This window comes from Alnus glutinosa, chromosome 14 (genome assembly GCF_958979055.1).
Source record: "Alnus glutinosa chromosome 14, dhAlnGlut1.1, whole genome shotgun sequence".
Classification (NCBI taxonomy): domain Eukaryota; kingdom Viridiplantae; phylum Streptophyta; class Magnoliopsida; order Fagales; family Betulaceae; genus Alnus; species Alnus glutinosa.
The window spans coordinates 3,244,190-3,259,207 of record NC_084899.1 but is presented as its reverse complement, the minus strand read 5'-3'; the positions used below and the strand labels follow the sequence as shown (position 1 = coordinate 3,259,207).

Sequence of the window (15,018 nt, the reverse complement as noted above, 5' to 3'; positions counted from 1 at the left end):
GTACTAGGGACGCCTTACGCTGTTTTTTTAATAAAATTACAATTACTTATAAAAAAACGGCACCCTTTTCCTGAGCGAAACATGCTTCGTTTGGTGAAATTTTTGTTTTCCCTTCTCAAAACAGAAATATTAACAAACAACTGAAACACAAAACACTTCTAAAAATACAAAAATCAGTTTCAACTTTATGTCATAACATAATACTTTTTTAAACAAAAATCAGAAAACACCCCCAGAACACATTAACAACAAGAGTATGTTAAGCGAGGATAGGTTGAACTTCCATAAACTAATTCTGCATCCTATAGACAGCTAGTCTGGCACAAAAAGGACAATACTAGTGGTCTGTAATTCCTAAAGGTGTTTATAACTAAAAGTAAGTTTATAAATGGATTCCTAAGTTGAAGGAGCCTTATGCAAAGCTTGATTCCTTGTTCTTTGCAAGGGAGCACAAATCTATCTTGGCCTTGGGCCCACTCGCCTTTCTGTTTAGTGGTCTATGCACTGGCAAGCACAAACCATATGCGATGGATAGAGTGTAAGTGGTACTATAGCAATACATAGGGAATCGGATGGATGCAATGACAGTCTTTTGCATAACTCTTGAACCATGTACTGAGAAGAGGTATTATCACTTCCACCGCCTGCATAGCTGGTATGTATCCCTCACACCTCTCCCATAGGTCAAATGTTGATATAAGATTCATGAATGGTGCAGATTCATTCCAATATTTGCTCTTCTATGTTGAGTGTATTAATATGCTCTTGATATTAGACTGTTCCTTTATCCTACTCTAGTACACAAATTTTGATGTTTATGGGGGCGATAAGGATTATATATCTTTATTATTGAGTGAGTAATGGCCAACATTGACAATAATTAACATAGGTAATATATTACACTTCCCCATATGTTTGGTTTAAGACTTGCACTATATCCTTCTGTTTGTTCTTTCTGCTTGTGTGTGATATTTTGGATTAAATGGTGGGTTTTTTATGCAATCATTGCATATTGTGAAATGAAGAAATTCAGGGAATGGAGAGATGGCATTATTTGCTTTATAGTCTTTCGCGCTAACACCCTTTTCTTTAGCAGCCAACTATTTTTAGTTAAAATAATTTTAGGATACTCAAAACATATTGAGTTCGTTCTACATAATTTGTGAGGCAATTGATCTCATGATATCTTGAGTACCCTTGATTTTATTTCATGACGACAAGTTGTTTTTGGCCATAGTCAGACATCATGGAAACAACAAGATTCCGAAGTTCTTAGGATTGAATTCACCAGGAGGAGAAAGCATAAAAGATTATAGGAATGTGGGATAAGAGGAAACAAAAAGAAAAACTTCAGGGCTTTTTCTGTTTATGGTTATAGTTCTGTATTTTTTGTGCCAGACTAGCGGTCTACAGGATGCAGAATTAGTTTTTATTTATTTTTATAAGTAATCGTAAAATTCATTAAAAAACACAAAGGCGCGACCTAAGTACACAACGAGTATACAAGAGAGAAACAGGATGCAGAATTAGTTTATGGAAGCTCACAAATTCCTAAGGTGTAGGTGTCTAAAAGTTGGTAAGTGTATAAATGGATTTCTTAGTTAAAATAGCCTTATGGCAAAGTTTAATCCATGATTTTTGCAAATGGGCCCAATAAGAGGGCCACTTGAATAAAAGGGTTTTTTATATTGGTCTTGGGTCCACCTGCCTTTCTTCAAGTACACTACACACCAACAAGCACAAACCCTGTAAGATGGATAGAGTGAAAATGATACTATAGCAGTATATATGGAAAGCAGATGCAAAGACAGTCTTATGTAGGGATAGGCACCTGTCCCTTTGGGTTTGTGAAAGTTAAGCTGACAGGTATTGGCCACCAGAAATCATCCCCAAATCAACCAACTAAATCGAGGTCTTTGAACTGGTTCGACCAATGGTTGTTGGCTGATTGGCCCCCCCCCCCCCAAAAAAAAAAAAAAGAAAAGGCATTTTTTTCCTTGTGTACAAGGATTAAGTTCTATGATATCTTTCATCAGTATTAACTATCAAATAGGAACCCCAGAAGAATTTTACCCCTATTGCCTGGAAGACAATTTGCTTCCTAAAATCTAGAGGAGGTTTGGGCTTCAGAGAATTGCAGATCTAAACTAGGCCCTTTACGCAAAAATGGGATGGGCCTTATGTTCCGAAAAAGATAAATTATTGGTTTAAGGCATTCGAGTAAAGTATTTTCAAAATTCTTCTTTCCTCCAAGCCTCAATCCACTCCTGGCTTCATGGTTTTGGAAAAGGGCTCCTTAGTACTTGGAGACTTATTCAGAAAGACCTTTGTTTCAGGGTGCATAATGGGCGGTCGGTCAAAATCTGGGAAGTCCCCTGGCTTCCTTCTATCTCAAATTTTCAGTCTATTCCAATCAAGTCATCCTCCCTTGTTTCAACCTTCAAATGGTAGCTGACCTTATTTGTAACGACTCAGGAAAAAATGTTAACCACATCTGCACTATCACCCAAAAAGGACTAGTCAGTTTGCAGCTTTCTTAGAATTCACTATAAAATTCAATTTCACCTAGTAACTAGGTAATATGGGACTTATAACTCATATTTATCTTTATAAATCACATACTCTATGTGGGCTACTCCTCATTTTTTCAATGTGGGACAGGGGTATTACAAACTCCCCCCTTTAAATCCCGGATGTCCTTGTCAGGGCAACGTCATACGGTGCTCTAGTACCATATGGCCTGGTGTTACAACCTGACTCTGATGCCATTTGTAATGACCCAGGGAAAAGCATTAGTCCATTTGCGCTATCACTCCACATCTCAGTGGAGGGGGACTCACTTATAGTGTTCTAGGCTCTCCAGGATCCTTCCCTCCCTCCTTGGGGATATGCTCAGTTATTTCTGATGCTCATGCCATTCTTACAAGTAACCCAGGCTGGTTGATTCTCCATGTCCCCAGAAAGCCAATCAGCACGCTAACCTTCTTGCAAAGTGGGCTTCTTCCTCTTGTTTGTATGGGCTCATGCTGGTTTCATGCTGCCACAGCATATTGTTTTTTTTTGACCTGCTAAAGGGTGATCCTGTGTATCTCTCTTTCTTATCATTCGAATTAAAACAAAAAAAAAGTGGATTTTTTTTCTTCCTAAAAATGGCTGTTTTCAATTAATTTATAACAGCAATAGGAGTAACCTAGAGATTAAGACCAAAGTAACAACTAATATCATACCCAATGGCGAAGAACAAGTCTCACAAAACTGTATGGTGTGACTTGAAAATAAACACCCAGGGTAGCATTTGAACAAAACTTGATGGGCTTGGACAAAGTTCATCCAAACAGTTCTGAGTTCATACATAAAGTTTTTTTGTTTTTTTGATAAGTAATAGAAATTTCATTAAAAAAGTGTAAGGCGCCCTTAGGTACACAAGGAGTATACAAAGAAACAACCCAACAAGATCCTCTAAAATCTAAACACCCAACAACACCCAAAACCCTCATGAACCCTAAAACCCAAAACAATAAAAGCCCCCAAAAAACACCCAAACAACAACAAAACCATGATGAAACCCAAAACCCAACTATAGTAAAAGCCCCCAAAAAAACAAAAAAAAGCCCCCAACTAACACGAACAAACCCTCCCCAAAACCTAAGAGAGACACCCAAACCTGAGCCAACAGCAGCCGAAAAACAGGCCCAAAATACAATAGAAAACCCATAAATGCAGGTGGAAAAAAAAAAAAGAAACCGCAGAGATGGTGGCGCGTGGCACCATGTGCGTCGGCGCCAATGTGAAACCCGTTGGAAAACCCTTGAAAATCGCAGAATGCTCCGGTGAAGCCGCCGGAGATGCGTGTGCGCGGTGAAGAAGACCCAAACTCCGTAGATCTAACACCCTAGCTTCAGAAAACACCCACAGCCACGCACACCGGCACCGGTTCGTGGCAGTCCCCCACAGCTGCTACGGTGGCGGGGAAAAGCCGTACCACGACGGAGAACCCTCTGGTGAAGCACGTGCATGTGGATGAGGACCCAAGCACTGCAGATCTACTACCCAAGAAGCAAAAGAACCCATCAACCATGCACAACGGCGCGGCGGCCATCCACAAAACAACGTTTAAGACCGGAACATGCCGGCGAATCCTCTTGCGGGACGCGAGAGCACCAGGAAAAGCCCAACCATCATAGATCTACACCCAAGAAGAAGAGAAACCCCAAGCTAAAAGACTAAAAAAGAAGAAGAAAAGCACTGGGAGGAAGGGACCAGAAGAGGAAGGAGGGAGGGAGGGACACGGTTTTTTTCTGAGAGGGACCTAAGGGTTTTTCCTTATTTCAAAACAAAAATATTAACAAACATATCAAAATTCCCATAAAGTTTCTTTTTAATGGAATTCAGATAAATTTCGTTCCAAATGCGTTTGAATGCAAGTCAAACTAAGAGTTTTGTTCAAAGTGGTGTTTAAATGGGTTTCAAACATGCACCCTTATTTAAAGTGGCAGTTGTGTTTAAATTTAGCATTAGGGTTGGAGAGGATTAAATATGTTATGTTCTGACACAGTCTTTGGATTAATCTTCAATAACATAAAATTGGGTTTCATTGTTCTTCTCTCTTCTTCTTTCTGATTTCAAGGTATTCAAGAAAGAAAATGTGGTCTTCTTTCCTTCCGTTTTGCTTCTGCTACGTCATGTAGAGAGCACCATCTTCGACGAGCTTGGGAATGAAGTGGCCACTAGGTGAAGGGTGACAAGGACTCCATTTTGCAAATGCAAGTGCCACTAATGGTGATAGTTGGCACAGGATTGCAGGGGGAGTCACCATCATTATCATGCTCAGGGGAAGGGAGGGTAGCGATCGCATGGTCGTCCAATTGGATGGCAATGGGATGGACCCTGTTTGTGGCAAGAAGCAGATTAGTAGGTGGCTTTAGCAATTAGCAAACCCTAAAGAAAATGACATTTACATAACCCTATATCGGTTGGTTGGGTAAGTAATTGTCATGTCGGTTTTCCACCACCCATAACTGACGGCTGATCCGACCACTGTTGGTTTCTGAAATTCCTTACCAACTCCGAATTGGCTAATGCCCCAATTGACTGTTTTTGGTTGGATGTGTCAGAATGTTGGATATTTTGCCTAGTTAGTCGGTTGAGTTACTCTTGAATGATATACTGAGAAAGGTATTATCACTTCCACTGTATGCCCAATACACCTCTCTTAGGTTCAATGTTGTGATATGATTCATGAATAGTGTGGAGTCTACTGTGGCCAACTCCAAATTGGCTAAGATTAAATGTTTCCTAGCCTTAGTCTTTTGCGTAACTCTCAAGTTCTGCTATGTTGCATCATGTTTAGGGTGTATTGTATGATGTTGAGAAGTGGCAAAACTCTTACAAAGTTTATAGAAAGTGTGGAAAAGATGCTTCCAAGGCCTAAACTTTGGCACATGTTAGATGATGTGGAGTCTACATGGGAGCTTGTATGATTTAGTGTAAGTTTATTTTGATTTGATTTTGTAGTTTGGCTTATTATTGGTATTGTGTTTTATTCATGGGTTTCACTAGCTATTTATTTTGGACTTTAGTAGTTAAAGCTCAAGGAGTCTGAAGTGTATTGGAGATTAGGCATTAGACATCTATAGATATGGATGACCCTATCAAAAAAAACATCTATAGATATGGATGTAATGGTTTTTTTTTGTTTTTTTATTTTTTTTTATTTTTTATGATTATTGAATATAGAAGATGAGTATGAAAATTCCAGCAACTATTATTTTTGTGGATTATGTGATGCAACTATATTCAAGTTGTGATACCGAGAAACCCTAGGTATGATGCTTAGGTTTGTTCTTCATTACAGTAACTCTTACCCAACTAAAAGATTTGAGGTGTGAGGTGAATCTAAAAGAATATATTGCTTGTTAAGCAGGTGTGATGCTCATGTCTGTCGCTAGTTTTGGAACAATACATGAATTACTCTGTTGTAAATTATTTTATAGGAAAATTCCTCTAAAATTGGTTGCCTTTTGCTTTTATTGCAACCTAGCATGTAATATCAGGATTTTAAAACAAAAAGGAAAAATAACCCTTACACATTCCCTTGCGGAATTTGAGACATTCAACAATCCTATCAGATATCTTGAGACACCTTTTTAGATCCCTTTTACTTGTCCCAGCATTAATGGCGCGATATGTGATTCACTGTCTTTATAAGTTTGTTCTTTTATTTTTTTATTTTTATATGTAATCACAAATTCATTGGCAGCGCAAATGCACAATCCAAGTACACAAGATAGAAGCCTATCTAATAGCGGAGAAAAGATCTAAGAAAGCATGGAAGTTCGAAATACTACAATATGAGGCAGCGTCCCAAAGAAAGAGTTTTAAGGTCCTCTCATGGTCCTCAAAGCTATGGTTGTTTCTTTTTCTCCATAAAAACCACATTAGGCAAGGCGAAATCATCTTTCAAACTGCATCAAGTTGAAACCTACCCCAGTGCTGTGCAGCAAGCAAAGAGATCAACCACCCTTCTAAGCATAACCCAAACCAACCATACATTGCTGAAAATAATATTCCAAAGAGCACATGCGATCTTACAATGGAGTAGAAGATGGTCTACCGACTCCTTGTTCTTCTTACATATGGAACATCACTCAATCACAATGATATGTCATTTCCTTAGGTTGTTCATAGTGAGGATCTTCCCTAAGGCAGCCAACCAATCGAAGAAAGCTACTTTCAAGGAAGCCCTATTCCGCCAAATATTTGTCCAAAGAAAATGAATGTTAGCATAGGGAACAAGAACCTTATAGTTAGATTTAACATCAGACGACCTCCATTATAGCTTGAATGTTTTTACTTATATAGACTTTTTAAAATTTTTCTCTGTTCGTCCCATTTAGGGATTCTCTTGTATACTTCCCGTGTATAAGGGTTGCGCCCCTCTGCGCTTATTTTTATAAATTGCAATTACTTATAAAAAAAAAAAAAAATCTAACGACCCTCTCTTGGAAGGAATCCAAGAAAGTCTGTCCTCTACGCCTTGTCTCACTCTAATAGAATACAACAATTTGAAGAATGAGGTAAAGTGATCCATCTCTCAATCACGAGCCGCTCTGAGAAGGCACTAGAAAGTTTCAATTGGTCTACCACAATAGCCTCCTTAAAACGGGCAATGCTAAACAAGACTGGAAGAGATGTCTTGATAGTTTGAGCCCCACACCAAAACATCATGTTAGAAACGGATTTTGGAGCCATGCCCCATCTCAAATCTAGTGTGGCTAGACAACTCTCCCAACCCCTCATAATATTTTTCTAGAGCCCCATCTCATGCGACCCATGAACTTCATTAGAACGCTACCTATGCTAAGAACTGCCATATTTAGAATCTACAATCAACCTCCATAAGGCCGCTCTCTTATGAACGTAGTGTCACAACCACTTCCTCAAGAGCTCGGTTGAACAAGTAAATTCTAAACCCCCAACGTTCCTTCAACTATCGGAATATACACCTGAGTCACCAATTGGAAGGGGAAAAAATAGATAAGGAATAGGTAGGCAGATTAGTTAAAAGTGCTTTTAATAAAGATAACTCTCCTACACTTTCATAAGTACAACATCTTTTATCTAGCCAAACGATACTCTATGTTCTCAATGATGTCAATTTAAATGAAGGGTGATAACTGTTTCTTGTTGTTAGTTCAATATGCCCGAAGGAAATGACAGAAGCAGATTGTCGCATTCTCTTGAATGCCGAAGGAAAAAATAGAAAGCACAAAGGCCTTATGATGCTATACTCATATTTTTTTTTTCCTCATCTGGGTGGGGGGAAGGAAACGCCATCTCCCATCGTCTTCTACCCTATTCTGCACTTTCTTAGGGTTGGTTGAGCTCACTCGAAGTGTAGTTTAAGATTCTACCTGACGTGTAGATGGGTTCCAACTTGAAGTGACACTAGGTCAGGTCAGGTCAAGTCAAGTCAAGTCAAGTCCTCCTCCATGGCTGCCTTTCTTCTCTCCCACTACAGGTTCACATCTTTGGATGCTTTTTCTTTTTCATAGCTGATAATCACATACCTATGGTCTTTGGATGTTTGGTTTTGCTTGTGTTGCTTCAGTTTGGTGAGAATGAAGAAACACTTTGCAGATTCGATGGAATGAATGTAGCCGTTGTTTGGTCCTCCGGTAATTTTTAGACATAATCTCACATTTTACTGATAGGCTCCTTGTGGTGAGACTGATGCTCCGTTTATTTCGACGTAAAATGGTATCCGTCGTAAAATATTTTCGACGAAATCAATTTTAGAAAAAATGATTTTCTCGAAAATATTTTTTGGCGGTTTGCCTCACGAAAAAATTACGAAAGGCGAAAATGCAACTGCCGCTGGAATCTGGCAATGTCCGGTCGCCGTTGCGAGATTCCGACGAGCATGTTTGGCCAGATCCAGCCAAAATGGCCGGACTTCGGTCAGATCCGACCGGATCAGTGGCCGGATCCGTCCAGATTCGGTTGTATCCCTTCCATTTTGGCTAGATCCGGTTGGATCCCGGCCAGTAGGGCTGAGCATGGGGCGGGGGCAGGGATGACCTTTTTTTGGCCCTGCCAAAAACGCCTTGCAACTGTGCAAGGCGGTTAGGGGTGGGGAGAGGATGCATGGGGTGAGGATTTACGGGTATGCGGGGATCCCCGCGGGTATTTCTTCCACATTTTCTTTTTCACTTTCTTTTTTTCTTTTTCACAAATTTTTCAGGAACCAAACAATAACCAAGTACGAATAAAAATAAGTGGATTAGAAGAAGAGAAGAAGGAAAGAAGAAAAGAAGAGATCGAGAGAAAGTACCTTTCACGTGGGTGTGGGCGTGGCCATGGAGCAGACGAAGCACGCAGGAAATCTTGAAGAAGAAGAAGATGTGAAGGGGTGTAGCGCTAGATTCCGATGACCGACCATGGCCGAATTTTGGTGCTGGCAGTATTCCGGATGCTGGATATTGCCAGATTCCGGCGCCGCTTGGATTTCGACAATCGACCATGGCCGAATTTTGGCAATCGGATATCAAACGTGTATAAAATTAAAGAAGTTTTTACGGTTAAACTGAAAATGATTTTTGTTGACCATTATTTTCGTCTCTATCAAATACCGTAAAATATCAAAATTATTTTTTAAAAATTATTTTACGTTAAAATAAACGAAGTATGAATCGACCGACTAATCATTTTCGTCATGCCGTGTTTAACCCGAATGATGAAAATGATTGAATGCTTGACTGACTTCTAAATGGATGGAGGGCTTTTTCTAGCACCAATAATTGCACTTTGGAAAAGTTGTGAGAGATAACTTGAAAAAAAAAAAAAAAAACAAGTTTGCGTCAGTGGAGTGCCGTCGTCACCCGTCACTAAGAGCGATTAGTCTTTGCGTGGACTTTGAATAGGGGTGAGAAAAATTAATGACTTGATAATTGAGATATACCGATTCGTGGTGGAAATTGTTGGGAAGGAAAAGATGATTCTCGTTGTGGGAATTGTCTGGAAAGGGAAGGTCCCACCATTTAAATTGCGTCGAAAAACTTCCACTAGTTGTTGTCGGACTTCCACATCTTTCCACAAAGGCGTCCTTTTCTATTCCATTTTCTCTTTGAAAAAAACAGACAAGGAATATGTCTCTTTCCTTGAATGTTCAATGCTATCTTTCCCATTTTTCACGTTACGGTAGGTAAGAGCATTTTTAATAGCAAAAATTTACATATAAATGTCTGGTTAACATAGAATTTTTTAACAAAAAATGTTTGGTAGTGAACTGGTGAGTACTATTCAGTTCTTAAAGCATTAAAAACTATAAAATTTGTCATTTTTTTTTCTCTCTCTCTCTCACACACAAATTAGTCTTAGCACAACCCGGTTAGGAAAATCAAATTTTCAAAAATATTGCTGTTAGGATAAGATAAATATTCATAAATATATGATCATTAAGAAAAAACAATTTTAAAAATATGACGTTAGAATAAGACAAATATTAAAAAATATGATCGTTAGGAAAAGACAAACATGAGAAAAAAAAAAAGAAATCTAAAAAAGTATTATTTAAATGGAATAGTGAATAGTTAAAATAGTGAGGCGGTTGCAATTAAGGTATAAGTTCAAGAGACAACTTTAGTTTTTCCTTAGGTAAATGTTTAACCTGACTCTATCGCGAGTAATTTTAGATGTCATACTTATGTTTTTTTTTTAAAATAATGTGACTTTTAAAATTATAATTTGATTTATGATAAATCATTATTAGATTTTGATGAAAGAATGATTTTTGAAAGAAGGGACGAATGTGAATGTATAGTAGCTCTAAAATGGGAGAAAAAAAAAGAAGAGGATGAAGAAGAAACGCGCGCAAGTAGAAGGGGGAGAGTGGAGACAGAGCTCTTCCCATTTTCCCTATTTGAACTCAATGAGAGGAGGAAAACCCTCTCTTCGGGACCTGGAGAATCTGCACATAGGGAGTGAAAGAGCTCCTCCCCTGCTGCGCTCACGGGAGAGCTGACATTGCGAGGTACAGTGATGGTCCTGTTGTAAACATTATATCGATTCGTGATTTTGGCCGCTCTCTATTATTTTCAAGTGACTGGAAACATTCACCATTTTTTCACAACAAGACGGAACTACACTGCTCATCTTTTCGGGGAAAACGAGGATCCGGCCTTCTCATTCTCAAACTAGTTATAATATATTCCAAAAATTCAGGAACTGCGATTCCATTCCAGGATTGTTAGTGATCGAATGAGTGAAAGCCGGAATGGTTAAAGAACGTCTATAATGCTCATCTTTAATTCCGTACGAGACAATAGTTATTTATTTATTTATTTTGTTTTTGAGCTCGATCAGCAAGACTTCAAAAGTAATAAACTTATGGTCAACGTCTCTGCTTAATTCCCTGGAAAGAATTGCCAAAGTGACCCTCGTAGAATTTTCGAAGTCTAACGTCTTTATATGGTTTCACTTTCACGCGTTTTTAGCGCATCATTGAAACCAGAGTTCAAACAAGAAGTAACGAACTCAACCCCCAAATGACGAAAACAACCAAAAAATGTATCAAGCTCTCTTTCTACACAAGCCTCTTCCTTCTCCTCTCCAGCCATGCAACCTCTGATCAGCTCCATGATCAAGAGCAGGCAGTTCTACTGAAGCTAAAGCAACACTGGCAAAACCCCCCGTCCCTCAACCATTGGAACTCATCAAACTCCTCCCACTGTATCTGGCCAGAGATCGCCTGCAGTACTGATGGCTCATCAGTCACTGGACTATCCCTCCAAAACATGAGTATCAACGGAACAGTCCCACCCTTCATCTGTGACCTCAAGAACCTCACAACCCTCGACCTTTCAGACAACTATATGACCTCTAATGAGTTCCCACGAGCTCTCTACAAGTGCTCCAATCTCCAATACCTCGACCTCTCGCAGAACTACTTCGCCGGCACGGTCCCTGATGACATTCACCTCATGGCTCAGCTTCGCCTGCTCAACCTTGGAGCCAACAGCTTCTCCGGAAACATCCCAGCATCCATCGGGCAATTAACAGAGTTGAGAACACTTCAGCTCTTCCAGGTTCCATTTAACGGTTCTTTCCCGCCAGAAATTGGCAAATTGTCCAATCTCGAACGACTAGAATTGGCCTGGATGACGAGAATCACAACAACGTTGCCTTCGGAGTTCACAAGGCTGAAGAAACTGAAGTATCTTTGGGTGGCAGGCTCCAATTTGGTAGGAGAAATTCCAGACACGATTGGAGAAATGGCGGCACTGGAGCATTTGGATTTGTCGAGGAACAATCTAAGCGGGAAAATCCCGAGCAGTTTGTTTATGCCGAAGAATTTGAGTAAAGTGTTCCTTTACAAAAACAAATTGTCCGGGGAGATTCCTCGGGTGGTTGAGGCTTTAAATATAGACGTTGTTGATCTCTCCGAGAATAACTTAACCGGAACAATACCCGATGATTTCGGAAGACTCACCAAATTGTCGGGTCTGAGTTTGTTTCTCAATCAATTATCTGGAAAAATTCCAGATAGCATAAGTCGTCTTCCGGGGCTGATAATTCTTAGACTGTTTGACAACAATTTATCAGGTACTTTATCTCCGGACTTTGGGCGGTATTCTATGCTTAAAGAGTTTCAGGTGTCGTCCAATAGACTTACTGGCCAGCTGCCACAACATTTGGGTGAGAATAGAAGGTTGGTAGGAGTGGTAGCTTTCAACAACGACCTCAGTGGTGAACTGCCCCAGTCGCTTGAAAATTGCAACAATTTGATAATTGTTAATGTTCATAATAATAGGTTTTCTGGGAATGTTCCTAGTGGCCTATGGACATTATTCAATTTAAGCGTCTTGATGTTAAACAACAATTCATTTACAGGTGAGCTTCCTGAGAGAGTGTCATGGAATCTTTCTCGATTAGAGATCAGTCACAACAAGTTTTCAGGTAAAATTCCGGCGGGAGTGTCTTCCTGGAAGAATTTGGTGCATTTCGAGGCTAGCAATAACCTCTTAAATGGTACAATTCCTCAAGAACTAACAGCTCTTCCTCTTTTAATAACTCTTTTTCTTGATCAGAATCGACTCTCAGGCTCCCTTCCATCAGATTTTTTATCATGGAAATCGCTGGATATGCTAAACCTTAGCCAAAATGCAATCTCAGGAGAAATTCCAGAGGCATTTGGTTCGTTACCAGGACTTACTGTTTTGGACCTCTCAGAAAACCAACTATTTGGTGAAATTCCTCGAGAACTTGGCCTCCTGAAGCTCAATTCACTCAATCTCTCCTCGAATCATTTGACTGGGAGGATACCAAGTGAACTCGAAAATGATGCATATGCCAGCAGCTTCTTAAACAATCCTCATCTCTGTGCTTATCGGCCGTCACTTAACATTGCCAAATGCAATTCCAAACCCCAAAATTCAAGCAAAATTTCATCCAAATTACTCGCTTGGATTATAGTTTTACCAGCAGCTTTCCTTGGTTTGGTAGCTTCATTGCTTGTGATCAGAATTAATAGGAAGAGAAAGCATGTATTGGATTTGAGCACGTGGAATCTCACCTCATTCCAGAGGTTGAATTTCACAAAATCTGACATTTTGTCAGGACTGACAGAAAATAATGTGATTGGTTGCGGTGGATCGGGAAAGGTATATCGTGTTGCTATTAATCCTTCACCTGATTTTGTTGCTGTGAAGAAGATTTGGAATAGCAAAAAGCTAGAGCAGAAGCTTGAAAAAGAATTTCTTGCAGAAGTCAAAATACTGAGTTTAATTCGACATTCCAACATAGTGAAGTTGCTCTGTTGTATCTCCACTGATAATTCAAAACTTCTTGTCTACGAGTATTTGGAAAACCGCAGCTTGGATCTATGGCTGCATAGGAAGAGTGCAGCATCAACTGTCTCGGGTTCAGTCCATAACGATGTCTTGGATTGGCCTAAGAGGATGAAGATAGCAGTTGGGGCTGCCCAGGGGCTCTCCTATATGCACCACGACTGCTCACCACCCATTGTTCATCGAGATCTTAAGTCAAGCAACATCCTATTAGATTCCGAGTTTAATGCAAAAATCGCCGATTTCGGTCTAGCCAAGATGATGATCAAGCAGGGAGAATCTGGTACAATGTCAGCTGTGGTTGGCTCTTTCGGCTACATGGCCCCAGGTGTGTGACATAAAATTTTGCAAGTTTCATTTTTATTATAACTAATGTTGGTAATTGTCTCCCTTTTTCCATCAGCAGGAGTTTTAATTTGTTGCTTCTTAATTGTAATTAACTTAAACTGCAGAGTATGCTCACACGATACGACTAAATGAGAAGATTGATGTTTATAGCTTTGGGGTCATCCTTTTGGAACTGGCAACTGGAAGAAAAGCTAGTGATGGTGACGAACACACATCACTTGTCCAATGGGCATGGCGACAGATTCAGGAAAGCAAGCCTATAGTTGATGCCTTGGACGAGGAGGTCAAGGAGCTCTGTTACTTGGATGAAATGTACCGTGTTTTCCAACTTGGAATCATTTGTACAGGTACTCTGCCTTCTACCAGACCCTCCATGAAAGAGGTTCTCAAAATTTTGCTCCGACGCAGCCAGCCACTTGTTTTTGGAGAGAAGAATATTTCCGAGTACGATGCTTCTCCTCTGTTCAAGAATTCAAAGAGCGAGAGGGTATTAGAAAACAATGATGCAACTTTGGCATCCATTGTTTGACGACTTCTCGAAAAATGCTAGATATTATAATTTTATTCAATATTTATTCAACAATACTAGCAAGACAATCCCAATTAACATTTAGATTAATCATTGTTAAATAATAATAATAATAATAATAATAAAAATCAATGATTAGTTGGGAGTGACATGTCAATATTGTTGAATTAATATTGGATAGAATTATAGTATCTAACATTTCTCTTTTAAAGTTCGAGGATAACATTGTTGTATTGTTTTTATGTTTGAATTATCTCTTTGTATTATATATATATATATATATATATATATATATATATATATATATATATATATATATATATATATATATATATATATATATATATATATATATATATATATATGAGTAATGCTATTCTTCACACCCATTTCACATCAACCGGCGTAAAATGAATGTGATAAATAAGTGTAAAGAGTTACATTATTCTACTATATATATATCTTTTAAGAGTCTATTGTATTAGATAAGGTTTGAATAGAGAAGATTCCCCATTACATGTATGACAGTTGTTGTATCAGAGCAACATGCTCTTTCTTCTTGAGTCTGTTTTATATTATCTTAGGCATATCAATAAAATCACTAATTATTCATTTTTTTTTTTTTTTAACATATAGCATGTGCTATTATTAATATTTCAAACAGCCCTAGGGCTTACAACTTGGAAATAAGGAACAAGACCTCCCATTTTCTAAGCCAGAAGGATCTGACTTAGTAAAACAGCTGACTAAGCAGAAATACAAATTTTACAAGAATGGCATTTGAGCCTCTCTTAC

At 39.0% G+C, this 15,018-nt stretch overlaps 1 protein-coding gene across 1 annotated transcript; it reads left to right on the top strand.

Moving 5' to 3' along the window:
* Nucleotides 1-10,505: 10,505 nt before the first annotated feature.
* LOC133858036 (receptor-like protein kinase HSL1) lies at nt 10,506-14,277 on the top strand. Its single transcript, XM_062293448.1, has 2 exons — nt 10,506-13,674; nt 13,799-14,277. The coding sequence occupies exons 1-2, from the start codon at nt 11,046-11,048 to the stop codon at nt 14,221-14,223; spliced, it is 3,054 nt and encodes a 1,017-aa protein (XP_062149432.1). The 5' UTR covers nt 10,506-11,045; the 3' UTR covers nt 14,224-14,277.
* The last annotated feature ends 741 nt before the right edge of the window (nt 14,278-15,018 follow it).